The sequence below is a fragment of the Mesoplodon mirus genome (assembly GCF_964341445.2).
Source record: "Mesoplodon mirus genome assembly, chromosome: 4".
NCBI lineage: Eukaryota > Metazoa > Chordata > Mammalia > Artiodactyla > Ziphiidae > Mesoplodon > Mesoplodon mirus.
The window spans coordinates 2085289-2110701 of NC_138979.1; the positions used below are offsets into that span (position 1 = coordinate 2085289).

Genomic DNA, 25413 nt, shown 5'->3' on the forward strand with positions numbered 1-25413 from the left:
CAAGAATTATTTTCCTATCACAATGTACCAAAGGGATAAAACACAATCCAGACAACAATCCAGATGACAACAGTGGCTTCATACAGCAGCAAGAGAAGAGAAGCACACACACAAACTGCAAAGCTCTCAGGTATTTTTTGCCTCTTCATGATACTTGACCTCCTCCAAGTTCCATTCCAACACCTAAAACCCATTCCCGTGCCAGTTGGGAATCACACTCTTTACAAGACTTCAGGCAAAATACTGAATTTATTCAGTTGATTTGACCAGTCACGTTGGATAGAAGTGTCATTTTTATTTGCATGATGTAAAAACATATTGAAGTAGGAATACTCACATACCTTACAGTGTTAAAAATATATATATAATAAGAAAGATTCATGAAGGCATTTGATAGAAAACATACACAGTATGCTATTTTAATATACAAATGCTTTAAAGAAAATAGAGAAATAAGAATTATAAAAGTCGCATCATTAAGAATTTATAAATGGTTCCATTTTTCTTAAAGGTCACATTCTCATCCTTTGGGATGTACAGACATTATGTGGTTTAACACAGTTTTATCCACATTCAAAACATCACGTTTTAAATGTTTGAAGCATAGCATGTACAGTACAAAATGTTTCCATAGGAACATAACAGAACCCAGCTCTATGGCCTGCTGTCAGATGGCTCCTAATTTATCAGTTAGCCATTTTTAAGACACTAGTTCAGCTTATTGCTACAATATTCAAGTTGTTCTAGTCACCCCAAATATAAAGGCTTTCATTTATATTGCAATTTACTGACAAAGGCTCAAAGAGTTATCATAGAATACACACTAATATACACCAAACTACTCTGAGTTAAATGAACTTCCCATACTTAAGTTAGAACCGAGAACAGTAATTTTAGGCTAATATATTATCCTTGTGATTGGTATTTTCAAAATTTTAAGCAAAGTGCACAGTGAATGGAATCAGTCACTGGAAATGATCTTTCTGTGAACTCTCAGCTTCCTTTGAGTCAGACGTACCACCTGAGAAATGAGAACCTTCCAGCCTGATGGGGCCCCGGGGCAGCTTCACAGATCAACACACAGGAGCCACGTGGAGTCACATTCATGAGTCGTGGCAGCCCAGCCGATCAACGCACAATTCACTTGACAGAGCCCCTGTGTGGAGTCAGCAGAATCAGCTTCCCAGAGACCAGTAAATGCTGAGTCCTAATTTAGGGCGAATGCCGCCATCCATCCATCAGCCGTATTCTAGTGTTGGTGGACCCCGGACAAGGTTGAAATAGCCAGCCAGGGCCCCAAGGTCTATGTAGAGAGAACGCTGCCTCTTCAGCATCTCCGATTCCTCAGTGCTCCCTGTGCATGAAGAATCTGAAAAGGGAAACATCGAAAACATAAAATAAACGACCAGGGGACATGTTCAATGATAAATGCCTGGTTCTTCAGCAAAACACGAAAACAACAACAAACTGTGGGCCTAATGGAACAGCATCCAGACTCTGGTTTTATTAAGGAGCCATAGAGTTGAACACTATTGCCTCGTTTGTGTGATACGACACAGACAAAAGGATTCAAAAAAGAGTCAACGACCACAAGAAATCAGCTAGAAATCCTGGCCCGTCTTCCAACATCCCAGATGATTCTTTTTAAATGCAGAAAAGTCAGACAAGAAGCCGAGAAATGCAAACAAGAGTTCCAGGCTTGACATCTGGGTTTGGACCCAAATAGATTTAGAATGTCCCAGATTTTCATAAGAAAACTGGAAACCCCGCTCTGTGAATATTCAATGCTCCTGGAATGCGTATTGTCTTTCCTAAATGCGAAAGCTTCACAGCTGGCAGAGAGATTTTGAGCAGAGGAAGCAGAAATGCAAGTCACCTTCAAACTCAATATTTTATCAGCACCGCGATGATGTTTCCAAACAAGGGCTGGCATGGTTCACCATAATTGCATTAAAAAGAACCCGGCTCTTCGCTAACAGCAAAACTGCCATGCTTGATCTGTTTTTAAAAGCAAATGCTATTCTCTACTGCAAAAAAGCAAGGCAGAGCAATTCTCAAAGACTGCATTATCTCCATGTGCCTGGAAACCAGTTAGACTTTGCTGGTAAATTAGCCAGTTTTTTTTTTTTTAATTGTGATTGTTTTCTTTTTGGCTGTGCCCCGCGACAGGTGAGATCTTAGTTCCCTGACCGGGGATAGAACCCGTGCCCCCTGCAGTGGAAGCACAGAGTCTTAACCACTGGACCGCCAGGGAAGTCCCAGCCAATTTTTTTTTTTTTTTTTTTTTTTGTATATGCTTTTGCTAACATTTTTGCTGAAATTTCTCCAACAACTTATGGCATGCAGGAAGTCACTTCAATTTTCTAAAATTTTACTGAAGTCTAGTTGATTGACAATGTTGTGTTCATTTCTGCTGTACAGCAAAGTGACTCAGTTATACACACATATATTCTTTTTCATATTCTTTTCCATTCTGGTTTATCACAGGATATTGACTATAGTTCCCTGTGCTCTACAGTAGGACCTCGCTGTTTATCCATCTTATGTATACCAGTTTGCATCTGCTAATTCAGTTTTTTTCCCAAGTGCTTTCATGAACTCTAATTATTAGAAGTTGGACAGAGACAAAGAAGGGAGGCAAGGGCGCTGCCCACCGCAGGGCGTCCGTACCCGCGATGTTCTCAGGAAGCTCCAACTCCTTTCGGCTCAGCAGCCGCTTCCGCTCAAAGAGCGCAGAGTCCAGGCTCTGACAGCGGGGCTGATCCTCCCTAGGGGGGTTCAGGGCGTCATGTTTCAGCAGGTCTGCTGCCCTGGGCCGGTGATTGGGGTTCCTCTCCAGGGCGGCCTCCATCAGCTCTCTCATGCCCGGACTGCAGTCTTCAGCAATATCTTCCAAAGGAGGCGCTTGTTTGTGGATCTACGAACAAACCAGCTCTCTTAGCATCAGTGGTATGAAAATATACCCTCGACAGGACAAGTACTCTAGTTACAAGACCTGGGCAGCCTTTTGTTTCGAAGCAAATACAGTTCATACCCTTCAGTAACATTTCCTAAGGAAACCGAGTGAAACCCATCTTTTGGTTGAATGCAGTCAAAGATACATGCGAGGTTTGAATAAACAGCTTTCCATCAGAGCAGTGGCCGAAGGTCCCTGTGCAGTAATGGGCAAGCGTCTACTTCTCAACCTCTCCACGGTCAAAGGGGGCCTGCGTGTTTCACTACGTTCCAGGCTGCCGTGGGGATCTATAATCTAACATCATTTTTTGGAACGTGTTCAAAGAACACATACAACTTCCTTGGCTCAATGATTTATGCTACTCTGATGCTCTTCAGTGGCATCTTGTATAACAGCATAGCTATAATTTCTGCCCATGCACATTGGGGTAGGTCCCCGCTCAAACAGTGATGCCTTCTTTGCGGGAACGGGTCATCGCTCCACGTGGGAGGAACTTTCAGCTTCCCCTCATGGGTCGTAGTTCACCATCATCCCACTCAGGTGTGTTATCTGAGAAAGAGCAGCTCCCCTGAGCAGGTGCTTACTATGTACAGGTAGGAGGGGTAGGCGGAGCGTGGGTAGCGCTTCACCCAGGGCGGGGTGCCTGTCTGCATGTGGATGAGTGTGGCCCCCAGGCTGTAGATGTCTGCTTTGGTCGAATGGCCCCTGCACAGGATCACCTCCGGGCTCATGTAAATCTGAAAGAGAAGCAGGACAGGTCAGTCTGACTCCCCTCACCTGTCTAGGTACCACTTCCCTAATCCAGTTCGGGAAGCTTCACCATATTCACCGCACACTTCATCCCCTCAGAAGGGCCTGGCACTGCTGTGTTCCCTTCAGTGAAGGAGAAGCACAGACCCTCGGGGACCCAGGCAGCTCTGGCCAAGGGGCCCCTGCAGCCTCAGAACACCTCTTCGCGCAGACTGAACACAAGGCAGACCAGGCAGCAAAGGAGCCACAGCCGAGAACCCACCTGGGAGTCCCACTCATCCAAGTTCTGCAAAGCACAGATCAACGCTTCCTGTTTCTATTAAAACACCAATTCCTTTCATATTTAAATGACACTGAAATACATGTCCTCATTTCATGTTTGTCATTAAAATGCCAAACCACTAATTATCTGCAGTCATCCAAAGGCAGCAGAAGTCTCCAGGGTATCAACACCGACTACGCGGAAGAGAAGAATTTAAAGTGTAATAGTGGGCAAGGGATCCTAATCGGTCATTTCTATGAACCACTTCTTATTTCTACCTACCAGGGAGCCCAGTGGCTAAATATTAAAGGCATGCCATATTCACATTGTGTAAGTTCTGTCTGGTTTTATGAGCCGATGCTGGAAAAGGAGGGCTAGTTTTAGAAATAGTTTCTGTAAGCAGCGTTTGTTTCTAAACGTAAACAAGAGAAAAAGAGCAAACCCTGGGGAGCCGCGTCTTTACGGCGGCTACAGGCATAGAGCAGTTACTACCCTCGTTGTCAAGATTTAGCTTTAAGAAGTTTTGATGCCGTCTGTCATCTGAACATGGAAAAGCGGGTGAGTGTTCCCAGAATACATTTCAGAGTAAATAAATAAAGAACTGGCTTACAAAACCTGGGGAAATTGCCCAGTTTCCCCTTCCTAACTTGCCTCAAGTACTTGCTACGACACAATTCCGGGCTGTCTGGCTTTGGTTCCCTCACTGATTCTCTCTCTCTCTCTCTGAAGGACTTTCTTACCAAATAAAATCACAAGATTTCGCGCCACGGACAGCTGCCAACAGCAGTGCCCACCCTGCTCCACCCTTGCCAGCTCCCCTAAGCAAGGGTTAGGCAAAGCGTTACTGCGGGCGTCACCAAGGGCAGCGATGTGCTCAGGGCCCTGGAGGGACAGTGCGATGGCACCTCGGGGGCGGCAGCATCCCACCCACCTGGAGGCCTGGCTGCGGCCCCTCGGGCAGCTTCCCTTCGCCCCCGCAGGGGCCCACGGCTCACACTCCTCGCTCCTCAAGCCGCCAGAGCAGCAGGGCATGGGGGTCAAGGGCACTTCCTTTCAGGGCTGGCTCTGTGGGGGTCATGCGCCCGAGGGTGTGGGCACTGGAGCAAAGGAGCCTAGCGGTCAGGGGTCAAGGCCTTCACCTCTGAAGACATCTATTACAAAGGGAAAGAGACTGTGTGTGTGTGTGTGTGTGTGTGTGTGTGTGTGTGTCTGTCTGTCTGTCTGTCTGGGCACGTGAGGATGACGTGTGACCTTACATAAGAACTTTACAAAAGGAAGCATGCAATCAAAGGAATTCTAATTAGCTATTCACGTTGATTTTTCCTTCCTTCTCTGTAGTAGGGAATTCAAACACAATAGCTTAAAGATAGGACAGATGAACCCTGTATGTGTATTATCAATATATGGTTACAAGATCATGTCCCGAATTTGAATGAGCTCTGTTGGGGGAATCAGAAATCATCTGTAGCCAAGTGATCAAGTTCTAACGGGAAGCGAATCTGCACGGTTGACCTTGATGAATTATACCTTCTTGGCTCTTTAAGGATGAGGAGTCATAACAAGGTTGCCGAGAGCTTTCCTTCCCACTTCAACTCACCGTCACACTTCACTCTCACACTTCGATCGTGAGTGCCAAGGGTAAGCAAACACGGGTTGATCAGAAGAGTTTATAACTAGGAACGCCAAGGCCAGTTTAGCCCATCATAGAAAGCAACTTACACTTGGTGAAAATACCTCAATCCAAATACTATTCAGGAACAGACGCTGTGCTCCTATCTCACACCCAAGCACACACTCTCTTCCTGCTAGAAAATCCCAGAAAGGAGATGTCTTTCTCTGGCTATTGCAAAATGTTCAATTTGATCACCCTGCTGGGAAGAGAAAGGTATTTTCCATCTTTAATACCATAAATAGTTTGTTTCTCAAACTGGCTCCAGGAAAAAGGGTAGAGTGTCACATATCTGAATGTCTGACGACTGCCAAAACATGCTGAAGTATTTTCCGAAAAAAACATGTCATAAGTGTTGTCTTATTAGATTTTGTGCTTTGGGAAAGTTTTCCTAAGATCTGGTGACTAAAACATTCTTAAAAAAATAATAAATTAATAATGTTCTCTTCTGAACATTATTCTGCTTGAAGACAGCTCTCCAGAATCCTCTCCCAAGTATTTTCCAGAATAAGTTCAGTAATAACAGCAAAAACAAAGATCTCTTCTGCTGCCCGGGGCGGGGAGTCTTTGCTTTCAGAGAGTTAAGAAAAGGCTTACGGAATCCTGGTTTGAAAGGCAGACAATTTTTTTTTAGCACTGCCATGAGTTCAGTGCAATACATTTACTAGCTAAACTAAAGGTTATCGTCTGATTAACACCGGGACTGACCTGATAATCTCGGGGCAAACGTCCAGCCAACTGCCCCCTCTCCATTTCCTGAGGGCACTTTCAGCAGCTAGAAGGGCATGGGGGGCTGGGAGGCTCTGACAGCTCACCCTCTGATAGTTTATCATCTCACAGTCATGGAGAAGGGTCAGGAAGGCAGCTTCTACACCCATGTAACTTCCCAGATGCATACAACCCCATACCCATCATAACCAACCGTGAACTAAACGGTTAAACGTTAATAATTCAGGTAAATTTAAAATGGGTCCTCCCTCCAGAGCAGACTCCTTATTGGCTTTGCCCTGTGCTCCATCCCTGGTACCTACAGCAGCCTTCACACAGCAGGTGCTGGATAGACACTCACTACATGGGTCAACTGTTCAGCCTAATACGGTGAGCGCTACATATATTATTTGACAGCCCGTGAACGCATTTCTCTGAATCCCATTTAGATTCAGGAAAGTTTTGTTTTTGTTGTTCTTGCTTCACAAATGAGTTAAATAGTATAGCAAGTTTATATCTTCAAATAAGATTCATTTGTGCTCCAGTAAATGAGACTTCTTTTAAGATTTCCAGGATTCAAGAGAGGCCTGAAATGCTGTCGGTTCTCAGTAAATGTTCTTAAGGACCATGACAATTATGGCTGTAATTGAACCAAAGCAGTAATATTCGTTATGCTAAAACCACATATATTAGTTATATCAAAAAGTTACATAGCCGTTACACCTTAGACTTTAGACTCAGAGAGAACTAGATTTCGAGGCCCTGATCTATCAGTAGCTGAGTAACTTGGGGCGCTTTATTTTAACCTCTTCAAGCTTCTTTTCTTATTTTAAAATGGGAATAATAGTATTTGCCTGTGATAACAGTATTGTGAGGATTAAACAATATAATTTATTTCAAGGGCTAAAGAGTATACGGCACAGAGTAAATGCTCATTAAACACGGTCCAATGATAACAGTGACTTAATGTAATGGTTTTCCTCCCCTTCTTTGTCCTTTCTGCAGTAACGCTAGCACATCTGATTTTCACTCTTCGTAAGATGTGGCCCATCCTGGTGTGAACATAATTACCTCTGTTCCTCGCAGGTCCTTAGGAAAATAGATCTCTTCAGTCATTTGGACACTTAGACCAAAATCCACCAAAACAGCTTTTGTGGACATGAAAACAATGTTGCTAGCTATAAAGAGAGGAAATTTTTCAGTAAAAAATTGTGTATCTATCCCTAAATAAAATGAAAACATTATTTAAAACAACGAGTTCCATATAAAGATAGACTGAAATGCTTCCCCTACTAAAATGGCCTTATTATGTTCAAAAGAGAAGGATGGATCTGGGTGAGAGTTTAGGTAAAAATCACTTCAGATTTGTCAAGAATTCAGCCAAGGTGGACATAAATGATTGTAGCCATTAATAATCCTCAAGATACAACAGCTAAGACATGGAAACAACCGAAGTGTCCGTTGATAGATGAATGGATAAAGAAGATTTGTATATATATACATTTTTATGATACATAATATATACATATAAATTGTGTGGTATATAGAATGGAATATTATTCAGCCATAAAAAAGAAGGAAACCCTGCTATTTGTGACAATATGGATGAACCTTGACGGCATTATGCGAAACGAAATAAGTCAGACAGGAAAAGACAAATACCGCATGATCTAACATATGTGGAATCTAAAAAAGAAAAAAACAAACAAACGTAGAAACAGAGAATAGAGTGGTTGCTTCAGGTTGAGGTGGGGGGAATTCGGGAAGGTGGTCAAAGGTTACAAATAATAAGATGAAAAATAATAATAAGATGAATACTATTTCATCTTCCAATAATAAGATGAAAAAGTTCCGGGGCTGTGACGTACAGCATGGTGACTACAGTCCATAATACTGAATGGCGTATTGGAGAGTTGCTAAGAGAATAGATTTTAAAAGTTCCCACCACACAGAAAAACTATAAATACATGAGATGGATGGATGTTAACTAACCCTATTGTGGTGATCATTTTGCAATATATACATATATCAAATCATTACCTTGTACACCTTAAACTTACACAATGTTATATGTCAAGTATTTCTCAATAAAGCTGGAAAAATTTTTTTTATATATTGAGTTTCAAGTTCTAAGACATAAGCATAGTATTATCAAGCCACTTTCTAAAACAAAAAAGTAAAATACCCAATTTTTGTCAGGACAAGTTTTGCTAGTCCAATTTACCCTTAGATATTAAGGGTTCATAGCAGGTCTCTCTTATGTATTTCCCCACAATCTCTTATTCCTAGAAAGCAGTCAGTGAAAGCTTCTTTAATGGACTATTGCCAAATTTGTATTCAAAATTAAAAAGCAATTTGTTTTTCAAAAACGTTGACTGTGTTTTTAAGTATGTTACTATTTTTAAAGCCTATTAACAAGGCAGTCGTTAATGATATGTGGCTATAATCTCTTGCACAACAATTGGAAAATCATCCTTCCTTATGACTTTGAAAGCTCTCGTGACCCCACTAGACTCTAAAATGTATCTCAGGAACCCAGGGAGAAAGGGGGAGAGTGCTGGCGGGGAGGGGTGTCTTCCCTGCCACCTTCAGATTGAAGGAGGAGCCATGTGCCTAAGGTCTAACTAGTCTTTTTTAAGCCAAAAAGGGACATGTCCAAGGAGAACTCACGTTTAATGTCATGGTGAATCACTTTCTTTGAGTGCAGAAAATCAAGTCCCTTGAGAACATGCTTTGTCACCCAAATAATCTCAAATTCTCTCATGGGTCCACAGCTCTCCAGTTTCTCCAGGACAGACCCTCCCTCGCCTGCTTCCATAAAGAGATGGACAGTTTCGCCCCATAGAACCGCGCCGTATAACTCAGCGATGTTCTCGTGCCGGAAGCAAGCCTGGATTTCCACGTCAGATGGCTTAAATTGGTCTACTGGGATCTAGAACACAAAACACAAGGAAGATTCTAAACAACCCCAGGATAAAGAAAAGAGTACACAACATAGGTCAACTCACAAACCAGAAGGCAAATAAATGCCCTCAAGGACACTCGGACATGTTGTGAAATTGTACCCCTGAGTTAAGATAATGTTTACTTGATATATGCCTTTACATTCATGTCCGCTTAAGGTAAAAAAAATAAGAAAATAAAAAACAAAATAATGAAATACTGCTTTCATTTAGAGTATAGATACCCAACCAAAGAATTTTTCATGATGATTGAAACAAAGGAGGTAATTTCCCATCTTTTATACATGTAATTTCTATGGCACCTAGATTTTAGGTCATATTTTCAATATTCCTTGTCATGAAATAATATAATGTCTCTGGTCTCTCAGTTTGTGTTCTAACAGTGCATTGAAATTAGCACTGGCCATCTACTCTACAGAAAATTGGAAGTCATTAATAAAGAAAGAAGTAGCTCTTTCAGTGCAGATAGATATGGAATGTCTCCAAAATAAGAGCTATAAATAATGTCTCCAGATTTTTTTTTTTTTTTTTTTTTTTTTTTTTTGCGGTATGCGGGCCTCTCACTGCTGCGGCCTCTCCCGTTGCGGAGCACAGGCTCCGGATGCGCAGGCTCAGCAGCCATGGCTCACGGGCCCAGCCGCTCCAGGGCATGTGGGATCTTCCCGGACTGGGGCACGAACCCGCGTCCCCTGCATCGGCAGGCGGACCCTCAACCACTGCGCCACCAGGGAAGCCCAGTGAGTTTGTTTTATTGCACTTTAAAAAAAAAAAAAAACTTTAAAGTAGAACAGACATACACAAAAGTGCAAAACTGGTTAAGTATCAAACTCAATGAATTTTCAACTGAATACACCCATGTAACCACTATGTAGATCAGGAAACAGAAGCCCACCAGTGCCCTGAAGCCCCCTGCTGCCCCCTGCCTGTCCCTGCTCCTCACGGGCAGCCACTAATGGGACTTCCAACAGCATGGGTTTGGTTAGCCTTTTTCGGACTTTATGTAAGAGGAGCCTCATACAGTAGATCTTATTTTGTGTCCAGCTGCTCTGGCTTAACCTAATGTAGATCTATCATCACCAATAGGAAGTTGTAGATCATTTCTTCTCTTCACTGGACAGCATCCCAGTATGTAAATACACCATATTTCAGCACTTGGAAACTTCCCAGTTTGGGGCTATTACAAATACTGCTACCATGAATACTCTAGCACGTGGCTCTGGTGACCGCGTGTGCACGCCTGCTGGGCGAGCAGCCGCAGGAGTGGAATTGCTGGGTCACGGGGCGTGTGCGCGTTCACTTTGCTAGATCCTGCCAAACGGTTTTCCAAAGTGGGGCACCTCAGCTTTGATTGTCCAGTAAGAAGAGATGGGGGGCTTCCCTGGTGGCACAGTGGTTGAGAATCCGCCTGCCAATGCAAGGGACACGGGTTCGAGCCCTGGTCTGGGAGGATCCCACATGCCACGGAGAAACTAGGCCCGTGAGCCACAACTACTGAGCCTGTGCTCCGCAACAAGAGAGGCCGCGACAGTGAGATGCCTGCGCACCGCGACGAAGAGTGGCCCCTGCTCGCTGCAACTAGAGAAAGCCCTCGCACAGAAATGAAGACCCAACGCAGCAAAATAAATAAATTCCTACCCCCAACATCTTAAAAAAAAAAAAAAAAAAAGAGATGGGGTTTTTCTCTGAAATTCAGCCCTTTAATCTATAGTCCTGAGGAGGCTTGCAGCTTTCCCAGCGTCTGCTTCCCTGCCTGGTCCCCTCCCCAGTGGGTGGCATTAAAGCAGCAGCAAACAGATGTGCTCTTGCAGGGTGGCCCCCCTTCAGCCACCACAAGAGGGATGAAGTTACCCAAGCTGGCGCTAAAGAAGCTGGTACTTTCTTTGTTATCAGAGCAAACTGATTAAAATCAACTATGCCCTTAAGCAGACTTGGGGGCTGAATGGCCCCAGGTAGCAAGCAAATCTATAAAACACAGATGCTTTTTTTGGACAGAGCACCCTTAGATAAGAGGCAGTCAAAGGGTAGCCAGCTTTGAGTAAAGTAAATAAACGAACACGCAAAAGCCCCTATGCCGAACACGCAGGGCACCCTGTCTGGTTATGAAGTACGTACCAATTTACATGCCATTCTTTTCTTAGTTTTTATGTCTTGTGCTAAGTATACTTTTCCAAAGGCCCCCCGAGGAATAAAATCAGAGCCAATATTCCTGTAAGTCAGCTTCCAAGGGATGAGAAGAACATCAGAGTCTATCTGATAGCGTCCATTCTGGGGAGTGATTACCTACAACAAAACAAAAATGCAGGAGGGTGAGAATTTCAGCAAAGTCCTCTTCTGAGACCTGCCCTTTAGAAACTGGTTACGTTAGACCACATTCCTACACGCAGGGTTCAAAATTAATGTCACCGTATATAATCATAACAGTGTACAGAAGCCTCTTAGAGCTCCCATTTAGAGCTTCAGCAAAACAGAGAAAGCATGTAACAGAAACACATCCCTGATAAGACCTGATCATATTTCTATCTACGTGTGAGTAATTCACTGCCAAAGAGAACTTTAAAAATGATCTACCTAAGGCACCATGACTGCTGTGACAAAAAGGCTGAAAATAAACATTGCAGAAATGTAAAGTGTGCATGCAAGCTGACTCGTTTCCAGTTAAAATATGCTAACCTGTTAGTCTGCATACCTACTACTCAGAGGTGACGCACACTCATAGAGAGTAGGGAAATGAACTGATGATCACAGACGTTCTGGAAAACAATGTGTTATGCCAGAGCTATGAGTTGACAGTGCCACGTAAGCAAAGTAAGGGCAGAACCATTTCTCATCCATTCACTCATTTAATATTTACTGAGTGCATGGTATGTGCCAGGCACTGTGTTTGGAGCTGAGCAGGCAGCAGTGAACAAGAGACAGATGACCCCTGACCTCTGAGGGTTCATGAGTCAGTAAACACTTTGAACAAGAGGTCTGAAAACCAGTCGACTCAAAAGCTGAGAGCGACAACCTAAGTGTCCATCAACAGAGGAATGGACAAAGAAGACGTGGTACATATACACAGTGGAATACTACTTAGCCATACAAAGGAATGAAATAATGCCATTTGCAGAAACATGGATGGACCTGGAGATGATCATACTAAATAAAGTAAGTCAGATAGAGAAAGACAAATACCATATGATATCATATGTGGAATCTTAAGAAAAAAAAGATACAAGTGAACTTACATACAAAACAGAAATAAACCCACAGACATAGAAAACAAACTTACGGTTACGAAAGGGGATGGGGGAGGGATAAATTAGGAGTTTGGGATTAACATATACATACAGCTATATATAAAATAGATAACCAACTAGGACCTACTGTATAGCACAGGGGACTATACTCAATATTTTGCAATAACCTATAAGGGAAAAGAATCTGAAAAAAAAAAAATATATATATATATACACAGTATAGTATAACTGAAACACGTTGCTGTATGCCTGAAACTAATACAACATTGTAAATCAACTATACATCAATTTTTAAATAAATGAATAAAAATAACAATTAAAAAATTTCTGAGAGAGATATCCTGATAGCAGTGTGGGGTATAAGGGTATGTATCCTTGTCAAAACTCATCAAACTGGATATTAAAGATCTGTGTATTTTACTGCATATAAAGTCTATCTCAATTTTTCAAAAGTGAAAAATTGAGAGGAGAAATAATTATAAATAAAATGAAAACAAATTAATAAGAGAGTCCGTGGGAGACATGATCTAAAAAAATGTGTTGGGTATGCTTTCAAGGGTTAGAGTCTCAAAATACAGGTTTTACCTATGTTTCATTAGTAATATTATGACTTCAGATTACGAATTCGGGAATTATGAAACTATCAAAGTGACATGAAGTTATTTCAAGCATGGGAGAGGGTGAAGGGGAGTGCGGATCACGGGGGTAAAGAGTAGAGACTCCGATTCATCTCCGGATGCACGGGGCTCCTCACACGGGCCCTGCTCTGGGAATAATCCTGGTGACCGTAAGCGTTATTCACTCAGGACCTACCATTGCTAATCTTAGCTACACCCCATGAACAGGCGTGCTCACTATCAGGGAATGAAGCAAAGAACGACGCTAATACTTTGAAATGTGAAGTCACTACACTTAAAACTTTAGTATTCACTGAGTGCAGCCTCTGCGCAGGACCCGAGAGGGAAAATGATTAAGTGGAGACCGCAGCGTTGCCAAGTTTGAAATATGACCTCCTTTCAAGAAGTGTCACCTCAAGTTCCTGGAGGCCACTTCTACAGCACGCTGGGAACCACATGCAGACAGAACCATGCTCACGGCACTCAGCTGCACTCGCTTTATTGCCTCTTCCTTGTTATTAAATATTTACAGACCCAATTTCATTCGATTCTCCAGGAATCCACTTCAGGGCTTAACTCACCTTTGGAAAAAAAAATTTACTTTAAAAAAAAATTTTTTTTTTAATTGAAGTATAGTTGATTTACAATGTTGTGCTAGTTTCAGGTGAACAGCAGTGATTCAGTTATACATATACGTATCTATTCTTTTTCAGATTCTTTTCCATTATAGGTTATTACAAGATATTGAATATAGTTCCCTGTGCTATAGTTCCTTTGTTCTAGATCCGTGGGATCTGGCTCTGTCCTGCTCTGCTGGTCCCACAGCAAAGGGACAGCCAGGTTCAAGTTCGGGGCTGTAACCAGTAGGTCCTGGCTGTTTATCTATTTATATATAGTAGTGTGTAACTGTTAATCCCAAACTCCTAATTTATCCCTCCCCTCACCCTTTCCCCTTTGGAAACCATCAGTTTTTTTTTTCTATGTCTATGAGTCTATTTCTATTTTGTAAATAAGTTCATTTGTATCATGTTTTTAGATTCCATGTATAAGTGATATCATATGATATTTGTCTTTGTCTGACTTACTTCACTTGAAAGTTTTACTTTGGTCCAACCCAAATCTTCTCTAACCCACTCTGATGCAGTGTCCTCTTAGCCGACAGGATGAAGGGTAATAATACCAGCCATCTACCGAGCATTAATTCTGGGCCAGGCCCTGTGCTGAGTACTTCATACATTAACTCAGCAATTTCTCACAACGGGCCTGTGACGTAAGGACTCTTTATCCCCACTCACAGATGAGGAAACTGGCTTCAGGAGATTAAGGAACTCACTAGACAGTGACAGTCAGGATTCAAACGCGGGTCTGTCTGACCCCAAAGCCACAGCTCCTATTCTTTAGATGAGAGCCTTTGATCTTCCAGAGGCTGTAATTAAAGCTGAGCTGTGGTCAAACCTCAGTTGTTAAATGTCTACATTTACACGTCACTGAGCACAACTTGGCCTTCTTCGCTTTAGATCAAATACTACAGTTCCTTCACGCCAGTTTAGCATCCCCAGCGTTCTGGGGACCCTCCTCCAAACATCCTGCAAGTTCTCCCGGGCCACCTCAGACGACAGTCCCTGAACGTGTCGTATGACATGCAAGTGCTGGCCCGTTTGTGGTTCTGCAAAGTCCCTGGATCTCCCCCAAGTCCGACACCTTCCCTATTTCGGTTTGAAATGTTTTTCCCCTTTCTTCTTCTCCTTCTTCTTCTTTCTAGGGGTCCAAGCTAATAACCTTATGGAAATCTATGTTAACCGTTACCTCTGCCAACCCCTTAACATACTAAAGCCATGGTCAAGTGCAGACACGCAGTCCATTTCCTCATCCCAATCACTGCCATTGACACAAAACAACACTGGGCCCAGGAGCAGCACTTGAGAAAGGCCGTAGGTATGTCAGTGAGAATAATTCCATAAGGGTCCCGTGTGATGTAGCAGCTAGGAAATGGATGTGACCTCGGTCTACAGGAAAAGAGGCATGGGCTCTAGAACAAAGGCCCAGCCGTCTCTGTCCTGCTCTGCTGGTCCCACAGCAAAGGGACAGCCAGGTTCAAGTTCGGGGCAGTAAGGTGGGCTTGAGGCCAGAGGGGGCTACCCACAGGAGGAGGAAAGGTAACACCACAGTGCATGAAAAAGAGCAGGCACAGCCAGAGGCATCAGAGAAAGAAGAGGGAAGACGGCGTGGGGAACATGCAGTTTTGTAAACATTGGGAGGACTGTCGTAAGGAAGGCGCATGACAACCACAAACACAACACTTGCATCCTTTCAACACGCACTGTGTGTACACAGGTCACGTGCATTCATTGTATGGAATGAATGTGGCCATTTACCCATTTTACAGATGAGTAAACAGAGGCACAGGGGTTGTAATGACTGGCCCAATGTCACCCAGCTAGTCCATTTCAGAGCTGAGATACATGCCGGGCACTTTAATTCAAGGGCCTGCCATCTTCACCACTCCTCATCGTATATGTATATACACATTTTTATGGCCAAGAAGTAGGGCTTAGGAGTCAGGGGAGTCAGAGATGGTTTTTAGTACCCTCTAAGGAAGGACTTCCCTACAATCAGCATTGGCCCAAAATGACATTAAATGCCCTAGAATATGATGCATGCTTCATCACAGGTTTCCAAGCACAGACCAAAATGCCCCAGCAATTATTGGAGCTGATAAAGGGGGTGATTCAAGCTTCAGACAGAGAGCTTGACTCAAGGATCTTTAAGGTTTTTTTTAACCCTGAGAAGCCAGGAATCCGTGACTAAGCCTGCGGAGCAGGACAGCATCTCACACCCACATCTATGAGCAAGCTCTCTGGGGCTCTTGAGCTTCCCAAACAATCACCCAAGAGTTGAGTGTTTAGAACCCATTCTAGGTTATTCATCCCCAGATGAGGGTGAGAGTTGGTCTAGATTATAAGTAACTTGTAACACCCTCACACAAAGCAACCCCTGGCTTAGTCTCCTAAAGTTTCTTCCCCAGGTCCTGCTGGATGTCGGTGGAATCTTTTAAATATTATTTTCAGGAAAACAGCACCCACTTGCACACACATGCAGACCACCAGTTTACATGCCTACGCGCTTCAGGATATGATTGTAACTCCTGGGTCCTCCACCCTGTCCAGTTAACTCCACAGGCGCTGTGGTTGTAGGTTGCCTGTAATACACCAGGCGTCTGTGCCTCCATTCTCTCCATCTGAAACATTCTCTGCTCTCCAGCCCCTTTATCTGGCTGATTCCAACTCAGTAATTTAGGCATCAGTTCCTCTTGGGGAAATTCCCTGGTGGTCCAGTGGTTAGGACTCGGCACTTTCACTGCCGAGGGCCTGGGTTCAATCCCTGCTTGGAGAACTAAGATCCGACAAGCTGTGCAGTGCGGCCAAAAAAAAAAAATTTTTTTTTAAATTCCTCTTGGAAGCCTATCTGACATTCCTCCATTCCTCCTGCTCACCCTCGTGGTTATGTGAGGTATCCCGCCTGAGCGTTCCCATAGCGATCAGGGCTAGCTGTATCGAAAAATCCTATACCGCATTACAATTACCTGTCTACTTGCCCTCTCCAGCAGGCAAAAAGCTACCAGGGAACACAAACTGTATCTCTAGCACCTGGAGAAGTACCTCATCCCCTGTAGAGGTTTGAGCTCTGTCTAGCAAATGAATGGATGAATACTGGAAGGAAAGCATTTGGTCCATCGGTAGATACACTTGAAGGTCGACTTTACCTTGGAACCAATCTGTTGGGTAGATAATTAGCTGCCATCTTGCAAAGCAGAGAAACAGACAGCAGCAAGGCCAGGAGAGAAAAGGTTTGATGGAGTCTTCGTGGGAAGACCATGGGAAGAGGAAGGTCTTGAAGGTGGGATGGTTCCCAGGAGAACACATGTGAGGATGAAGGAAGCCAGAAGCCAACGTGGCCTCCTTCACCATCTTGTCTCGGACTGGCTATGATCTGGGATGGCAAGTCACCATTCTTGCGCCATTATTTATAAAACAGGGAGCTGTGACAGGCTACTAGCTGTCACAGAGATGCACCTAATCCTTAAGGACAGTGACAGGAAAGCCAACCACAGCCCCCTGAGCCATCAACCGCAGGGTGACTTGCCAAATAAGGCATGGTCTACTTTCCTGTGGATTTTAAGCTTAGGTCTTCTTGCTGTATTTTATATTCTTGACCACTTTTTAAAACAAAAAGCTTTTTGAAAGTTGTAAAGATCCCTGCTTTTTTGATATGTCCTATTTGCAAATTTTCTCCCAAATATGACTTGATTCATTTCTGGAGCACAGGCTCCATGACAGGACTGACAACAATCTACTCTTACCCTTTGCTGGTAATATTTTCACTTCCTTTTAATGCCTTCATTTCTCTCGTTTGCTGCATTAGCTTTTTTTTATCCCTCACTCCAAAACCTTCAGGAAGCTACTGCTTTGTACTCTTTATATTTTTCCTGAATTCCCTTCTGTACATTCCCAATTCTATGGCCCATCTCTCATCAGTCTGATAGTCCAGGGGAAATAAGCCCAAGTCTCTACTACAAGCAAAAATAATGTGTTTATTCTGCATGTTTTCCTTTAAGATACCCATTTTAACAAATAAATATGTTAAAAAAGAGAGAAATACATAAACAATTATGTTTCTGATTATAGATATATATATTATTTTGAACCAGAATTCTCCAGCTATATTTTAGCTAAGACAAATAGGTATTAACCCTTATTCAAATTATGACTTCCCATTTATAAACAGAAGTACTCTTCTCAAGGCAAAGTTAACTATCAAGTACAGTTTGGTATATCCAGACCAAAGCAAGTCATACAATGATGCAAAATGTAATTTTTTTTTTTTTTGGAAAAGGTAATTTTGCAATTCTGCTGCAAATTGAGCTATAGCTGAACACAACTGGCTTCTAACAAAACAATTCACTACACAGCTGACCTAAATCACTGTGTTGTTTTGAACTGAACAAATGTGGTATGCAAAAAATAATAATAATAATTACGTACTCGGTCCAGAATCTTTACTTGTTCAGCACCGCCCCCCATACATTAGCCGTCTTGCCATTTAGATACACCAAAGGAAAGGAAGCACTTTCATCAATAAGCGTGTTTTGCAAGTTCCCACCCACTCCTTTGTGAATTGTCCTTTTTTTAAAAATCACCTCAAGCCAGCACCTACATTCACCTTTCAGAGACTAAGACACTGACCACACCCAAACACATCACCTGATCCCCTATTGTGGCAACTAAGTGTTGTCACAATATTTTGGATTATTTGGATACTTGGGATGACTAAACAAGTATAGCCCTTGTCATTCATACTTTGTCAACTAAAGAGAGTGAATCTGTGGATAACTATTTACTGCCCACAAACTACATTTCTGCAAGAACTGAATTTAGCCAGTATTAATAGCGTGACGTTTCAAGATGTGACGAGAGAAGCATAAAAATTCAGCCTTCAAAAAAACTAAACAGACATTCTTTGACATAAATTGTAGCAATATTTTTTTGGATCTGTCTCCTAAAGCAAAGGAAATAAAAGCAAAAATAAACAAATGGGACTTAATTAAACTTAAAACCTTTTGCACAGCAAAGGAAACCATCGACAAAACAAAAAGACAACCTACTGGACAAGAGAAAATATTTGCAAATGATACAACCAATAAGGAAGGGATGAATATCCAAAATATGTAAACAGCTCCTATAACTCAACAACAAAAAAACAACAACCCAATTAAAAAATGGGCAGAAGACCTGAATAGATATTTTTCCAAAGAGGACATGCAGATGGCCAACAGGTCCATGAAAAGATGATCAACATCTCTAATCATCAGGGAAATGCAAATCAAGACCACAATGAGATATCACTTCACACCCGTCAGAATGGCCATCATCAAAAAACACAAATAACAAATGTGGCGAGGATATGGAGAAAAGGGAAACCTCCTGCACTGTTGGTGGGAATGTAAGTTGGTGCAGCCACTATGGAGAACAGTATGGAGGTTTCTCAAAAAACTAAAAAGAGAACTACCATATGATCCAGCAATTCCACTCCTGGGTATATATCCAAAAAAATGGAAACACAAATTTGAAAAGATACATGTACCCCAATGTTCATAGCAGTGTTATTTACAATTGCCAAGGAATGGAAGCAATCTAACTGTCCCTCAACAGATGAATGGATAAAGAAGATGTGGTACATGTATATATATATATATATACAATGGAATACTACTCAGTGATAAAAAAGAATGAAAGTTTGCCATTTGCAGTAACATGGATGGACTTGGAGGGCATTATGCTAAGTGAAATAAGTCAGACAGAGAAAGACCAATACTGTATGCTATCCCTTATATGTGGAATCTGAAAAATACAATAAACTAGTGAATATAACAAAAAAGAAACAGACTCATAGATATAGAGAACAAACTAGTGGTTACCAGTGGGGAGAGGGAAGGGGAAAGGAGGAGAGGATTAAAAGACACCAACTATTATGTATAAAATAACCTGCAAGGATATATCGTGTAACACGCGGAATACAGCCAATATTTCATAATAATACAAATGGAGTATAACCTCCAAAAACTGTAAATCACTAGATTGTACACCTATAACTTAGATAAAATTATACATCAACTATACTACATAAAAACTACATGTTAATTAAAGACAAAGTCTTTATTCCCCTCTCAGATGAAGGAATCTCAGGAAGCCTTTCTCTTCGGCCTAATTGACGAATGAGCTCTTCAGTGAATTGTTAAATTAAAATTCATTCTTCTTAATTATCTATTTGTAGAACTAATCCTAAAATATGGAAAAGATCCTTTAAATGGAACTTTTAACGAAGACTGTTTTTTGCACCTTTCGCATGGAGGTGATTCTTACAGATATTCCATTTTTAAAAACCATACCTGGCAGCCAGTCTGAACCAAGTTCAAATCCCACTCAGCATTAAGTGCTGCAGCAGCAGAAAGCTGAACACACAGCACTCAACTGATCAGGAAAAAACATACCATATTTAATAAAATTCCAGATTCTTGTGGTCGGTGTCCGTACAAACGCTTTGCGGTGTTGGATATGTGGTTTGCAAAAGCAAGCAAATCCTCCACGGTTCCGTATCGGACCGATGACAGCCAAGGCCCCTCCTGGCCGCCGAGCAGCACAGATTCGGAACGCCCCTCTTCCTTGTGATTGCTGTCCTGACACACGGTCATCAGACTGGGTTCGTAGGCCACAGGCTCTTCACTTGCGTAAAGATTTTCCATAATGTCTATTACATCAGACACGTTCAAATGTTTCATTAATAAATCGATTTCTTCTTTGCTGTCACTTCCAGTGCTCATGAACTCCATCACTGTCAGGCTCTCCAGAGAGTCTGCAAAAGAAACCTCAACTACTTAGTTTACTGTATTTGTATTTGCATTTGAGATCAATGGGAAACTGACATGAAAGGATTGGGAACAGGCTTCTATATGACTTTGTTTATAAAATAAGGGCTCTGGCCACAGTGTGTGTGAGGTCAAGTGCGCAGACAGTGAAGAAAGGGACCTTAGATAACCTTTAGTCCGGCGCTCATTTTACAGAGAGGCAACCTGAGATCCAGCGAGCTCACTTGCTTCCCACTTACTCACTGAGTTGGTGGCAAAAGCTGTAGCCACTGAAAATAAACGTCCACTAAATGTAAGTATGAATTAGGGCGGCAGGAGGTGAGGCGCCTGGTCCTTGACCGTTTCCAGCCCTGCTGCTCCCCCAAGGGGACAATCTTCCCTGCATGATCTCTGTGGCTTTTAGGCCGTGGGTGGCTTTTTTTAAAAAAAGAAACTCCTTGGGACTTCCCTGGCAGTCCAGTGGTTAGGACTCAGCACTTTCACTGTGGTGGCCCGGGTTCAATCCCTGGTTGGGGAACTAAGATCCCGCAAGCCACACAGCGCAGCCCAAAATAAATAAATAAATAAAATTAAAATGGAAATTTACTTAAAAACAAAAAACTCCTTTACCAAATTCAGGAGCTAACTTTGCAAATAAAATTCAGGCCCTGAAGCCAGAAGCATGTCAAATGGGTTTTAATCTAAGCAAATGTGATGATGGTAAGTCGAGTTTCAGGAATAATTCTGACACAAATAACAGCTCGTTTAGAAGGGAGATGGCAAATCTCAAATCCTCTTTCTGCTGAGGATGGGTATGAGAAAGGAGAAGATTCCTTTAACTTGTAATCAGCTGTCCCCTCCGGTGACCAGGATTCTTTAACAGTACAAAGCATGCATCTCAAAGACTCAAGAAGGTTAACTTAATATCTAGATCAATGACTCTCTAGAAGTTGTGGTTTTATAAAGAAGTCAGGGAAGCCAAATCTATCATAAGCAAGACATGGGCAAGGTCAACTAACTCTGATTAGCCAAAACCGTATTTCAGTTCTTATATACAAATCAGGAGCCACACTTGGGGATCTGTAAATGAGAAAAAGAAGGTAAATCAAGGGTAAACAATGATCCTGTTACTCACGATTTTGGAACAACACCATGCCAAAGGATTAAAGATAAAAGGACTTAAGAGACCTAAGAAAATGAAAAGGTATGTATGTCTACTTAAACTACTGTGCTCCTGGAAGCAGCCTCTCTCTGACAAGTGTTTCAGCTTCTTGAAAGCACAATCCTTCAATGCGTTCAACATACAGGGCTAAATAAAAGCCACAGGCTCCCATCAACCTGGAGCACAAGCACCAAACTCCAGGAAATATTCCACCTTGGGGCCACCTGCCCACAAGACCCAGACATAGGCCTCTTGGTGAATTTCACTTGGGAAAAGAACCATGCAATTTAGTGTCGTTATTAAGTTACTGGACGATCCATTTCTTTCTTTCTTTCTTTTTTTTAATGCTCTTTTAAAAAAATATTTATTTTATTTGGTTGGGCCAGGTCTTAGTTGTGGCCAGTGGGCTCCTTAGTTGCGGCTCACAGGCTCCTTCGTTGTGGCATGTGAAGTCTTAGTTGCAGCATGCACTGTGGGATCTAGTTCCCTGACCAGGGGTCGGACCCTGTCCCCCCGGCATCGGGAGCGCGGAGTCTTAACCCCTGCGCCACTACAAATTGTGTATGGGGAAAGAAGTCGAGGATTGCGCAGTTATGACACGGCATCTAGACTCAGACCGCAGGGGACCAATCTCAGCCCCTCCTTTAGCGTTTGCATGATCTTGGGCAAGTTTTGTACTTTAACCTCACTGCATGTCGACGTCCCCCACCTGCAAAATGCAAGTGATAACAGCACGTCCCTTGTAGGTGGTGGTGAGGGTCAAAGGAGTTCGGGAGCATAAGGTGCTGGGTGCAGAGTCTGGTACACAGTAAGTAAACTATGTCTTTTGCAGCTGCTACGATGCGCGTGACATCGAAGGACTGGGTTGGATCCCTGGCTTTGCAGATACTGCATTAGGCCGCCTCTCTTAACTGCAGATGGGCTGCGGCTACCTATTCCCCCCCAACCCCCCATCCTCCCCCTCCTTCACAGTAAGGTTTTAAAGACTGTTTCTAAAATAAGAGACAAAGAAAGAAAGAAAGAAAAAAAGGCAGAAACCAATGAAATGTTTTGATGGCTGCTATCATTACAGTTACATCTAGAGAGCAAAGGAAAGCGCCCTCTCTGAGACCTGGCTGGTCTTTGAGGAAGACTGATTCAGGCTCTTGGAGTCTGTTGAGTTATGAAAGGAATTTTTTAGGTTAATGGAGGAACACTGGACTTGGGTTTCATGGGGCCATTTAGTTGCAGTTTCTACTTGTAAAATTTACAGGGAAAAAAATGAAATTGAAACAACAACAGCTCAATTTAGGACCCCACTGGCTGAAAAGTTCCAAAGCTGCTGGATTTACTTAGCGAATGGCTGGCCAGAGAGAAAGTAAAGTGCCCAGTAGTAACAGGGCTATAGAAGGAGAGGAAAAGGTCCATACAGTTTACAAGTCGGTTAGCTGATCTGGAGAGGAAAGGCGGGTTTTGGTTTTTAAATCCTGCACAAAGCCTGGAACATTTGTATGTAAAACCTGAGAGGCGGAAACACACACGCCCGTAATCTGATTGCTGGGGAAGGGCAGGGAGGTGGAGGCGTGTGTCTTCGGCGCCACTAATCCCCTAGCAACGCCAGCCTCCACTCCCGCAAACCCGCGTGCAAACCCGCGTGTGCCCCAGAAAACCCTGACGACCAACCGCTCAGGGCGCCGGCAAAAACCTCAGCGTTTTCACACCTTAATTAAGCAGACAAGATGCTAACGATTTCTGCGTTATTCACCATCAGTAGACGTCTAGAAAAGTGAATGATGAAGGGATCTGTATTTCACTTTACAGCAAGCACCCTTCCCCACAGTGTTCAATAAAAATCTGCATTAAATCCCCACTTGTTAACGCAGGAGGGGACTACACCAATTTTAGAAATGGACAAATGGGCAGATACAGTCAAAATTATCTGCTTCAAATAATTTCTGAAATTGGCAGTAAAGCCAAGAGGAAATACTCTCCTAACATAATGGCAAACTCTTAGCTACTTCCATCTCCATAAACAAAAGTCGAGGGTTTCCTGGCAAGTGCGAATGACAATGGCCAAGATTACTGGCGTAGCTCCTACCGTACAGAGGTGATTACACCTCGTGTTACTTCACATTTAAAAGATTTTTCTGCCAAAATAGTACATTGCCCCTCAGGGCACACCTCCAATAAGACTTCTTCTAATAATATTTTTTTTCTCAAAAAGCCCGAGAATTGGGACTTCCCTGGTGGTGCAGTGGTTAAGAATCCACCTGCCAATGCAGGGCACACGGGTTCAATCCCTGGCCCGGGAAGATCCCACATGCGGCGAAGCAACTAAGCCCGCGCACCACAACTACTGAGCCTGCGCTCTAGAGCCCGCGAGCCACAACTATTGAAGCCCATGCACCTAGAGTGCGAGTGCTCCGCCACAAGAGAAGCCACAGCAAGGAGAAGCCCGCGCACCTCAGCACCCCCTGCTCTCTGCAACTAGAGAAAGCGCGCGCAGCAACGAAGACCCAACACAGCCAAACATAAATAATAAATAAATAAACAAATTTATTTTTTAAAAGAAACCGAGAATGAAGCCATTCTAGCTGTATTAGAAGCACAGCCGCTTCAAAACCTCTAGATGCCTCAACCATCCAATTTTCCTTATTGGCCGTCTGCCAGAAATACCGCACACCAACCTCAATCCATCAGATCTGGGGGCGTCTGCCGATTCAAATTACCTTCTACTTGGCAAGTACCTAAAACTCAGGCCACAGATACGCAAAGCAACTGTATTACTGCTTCTTTCCCTGTTTTTGTCCGGAGCAGTCCTTTATTCTGGGCCAAAATACGTCTTTCCAAAAGTGAAACTGACATTGCAATGTTTTCTTAAAGACAGCTCGCGGCCTTCCCCGTTAAATTTTGGGACGATCTGGACGCTGCGCTTCCTTTTCAACGTGGTTCTCCGCCTAGAACTAGAACTTCGGAATCCTGATACTGCATTTCCACGGGGAAACATCTGTGAAATAACATTTTCCCCCTTAACATTCTTTCTCAGGCCAAAAGCCCAGCATTCGTGTTCTGCTATAACCACCCCACTGGTCGCAGAATGGGATCTGGGATGCAAGCGTGAAGTTGTTTCAGCTGCTCGGAGGCTCTCGACCCCGCTAACCCCCCTCCCCTCCCTTCCTCCCGGTCCTTAAGACGAAGGGAGCCTTAAAGGGCTTGCACATGAGAAGAGCACCCATCGCCAGGGCCAGCGGCAGCCGGGCCCCGCGCCTCCGGGGCGCACTCACCGGGTCTGAGCAGGGGGGGCGCAGCCTTGCGGGTGGCGCCCGCGGCGGGAAGCCGGGACCTGCCCTGCTCGCGCGCCAGGGATCCGGGAAGGAGGAGGAAAGGGGAGGAGTCGCGGGGCGGCGCCCCGTGGGACCCTTGAGCAAGGTGCTTTCCAGCTGTGCCGGCTGCAGCCGCGACCCGCGCGCAGCCCCGAAGCGCCGCAGCCGGAGACTGGCACGCCCCCCCCCCCAGGGCCCCGGAGCCCTCCCGGATGCCGGGGCGCCCCGGACCTCAGGGTGCGAACCGCCGGGGCACCCAGCAGGGCTGCGATCGAACGACAGCCCCGAGCCCCCGAACTTTTACCTGCGGCCTCCGCGCGTCCCCGCCGCCGTCCCCCGACGGCTCGCGGCGCAGCTGGCGGGCGGCCCCCGGGAGCCGGGCG

The 25413-nt window shown here is 43.7% G+C and overlaps 1 protein-coding gene across 2 annotated transcripts; it reads right to left on the reverse strand.

The window, feature by feature from the left end:
• Positions 1-395: 395 nt before the first annotated feature.
• Positions 396-25413, reverse strand: MAP3K8 (mitogen-activated protein kinase kinase kinase 8). 2 transcript variants are annotated; one of them, XM_082618195.1, is made up of 8 exons: positions 25335-25413; positions 20213-20574; positions 11421-11588; positions 9016-9277; positions 7417-7523; positions 3541-3693; positions 2671-2917; positions 396-1369 (listed from the first exon to the last, which is right to left on the reverse strand). In XM_082618195.1, exons 2-8 carry the CDS (start codon positions 20549-20551, stop codon positions 1239-1241), a joined length of 1407 nt encoding a protein of 468 aa, XP_082474321.1. In that variant the 5' UTR covers positions 20552-20574; positions 25335-25413; the 3' UTR covers positions 396-1238. The 2 variants fall into 2 exon arrangements, with proteins under 2 accessions (XP_082474321.1, XP_082474322.1); XM_082618196.1 differs by lacking the exon at positions 25335-25413 and adding an exon at positions 24992-25069.

Bases quoted from the DNA above. Each gene is read 5' to 3' on its own strand.
- MAP3K8 (XM_082618195.1), bottom strand. From the start codon at position 20,551: ATGGAGTTCATGAGCACTGGAAGTGACAGCAAAGAAGAAATCGATTTA. The intron at 11,589-20,212 runs GTATGTTTTTTC...GTTTTGTTGTAG, and splicing joins CTGGAATTTTATTAAATATG to GTAATCACTCCCCAGAATGG. The intron at 9,278-11,420 runs GTACGTACTTCA...TTTGTGTTCTAG, and splicing joins AAAGAATGGCATGTAAATTG to ATCCCAGTAGACCAATTTAA.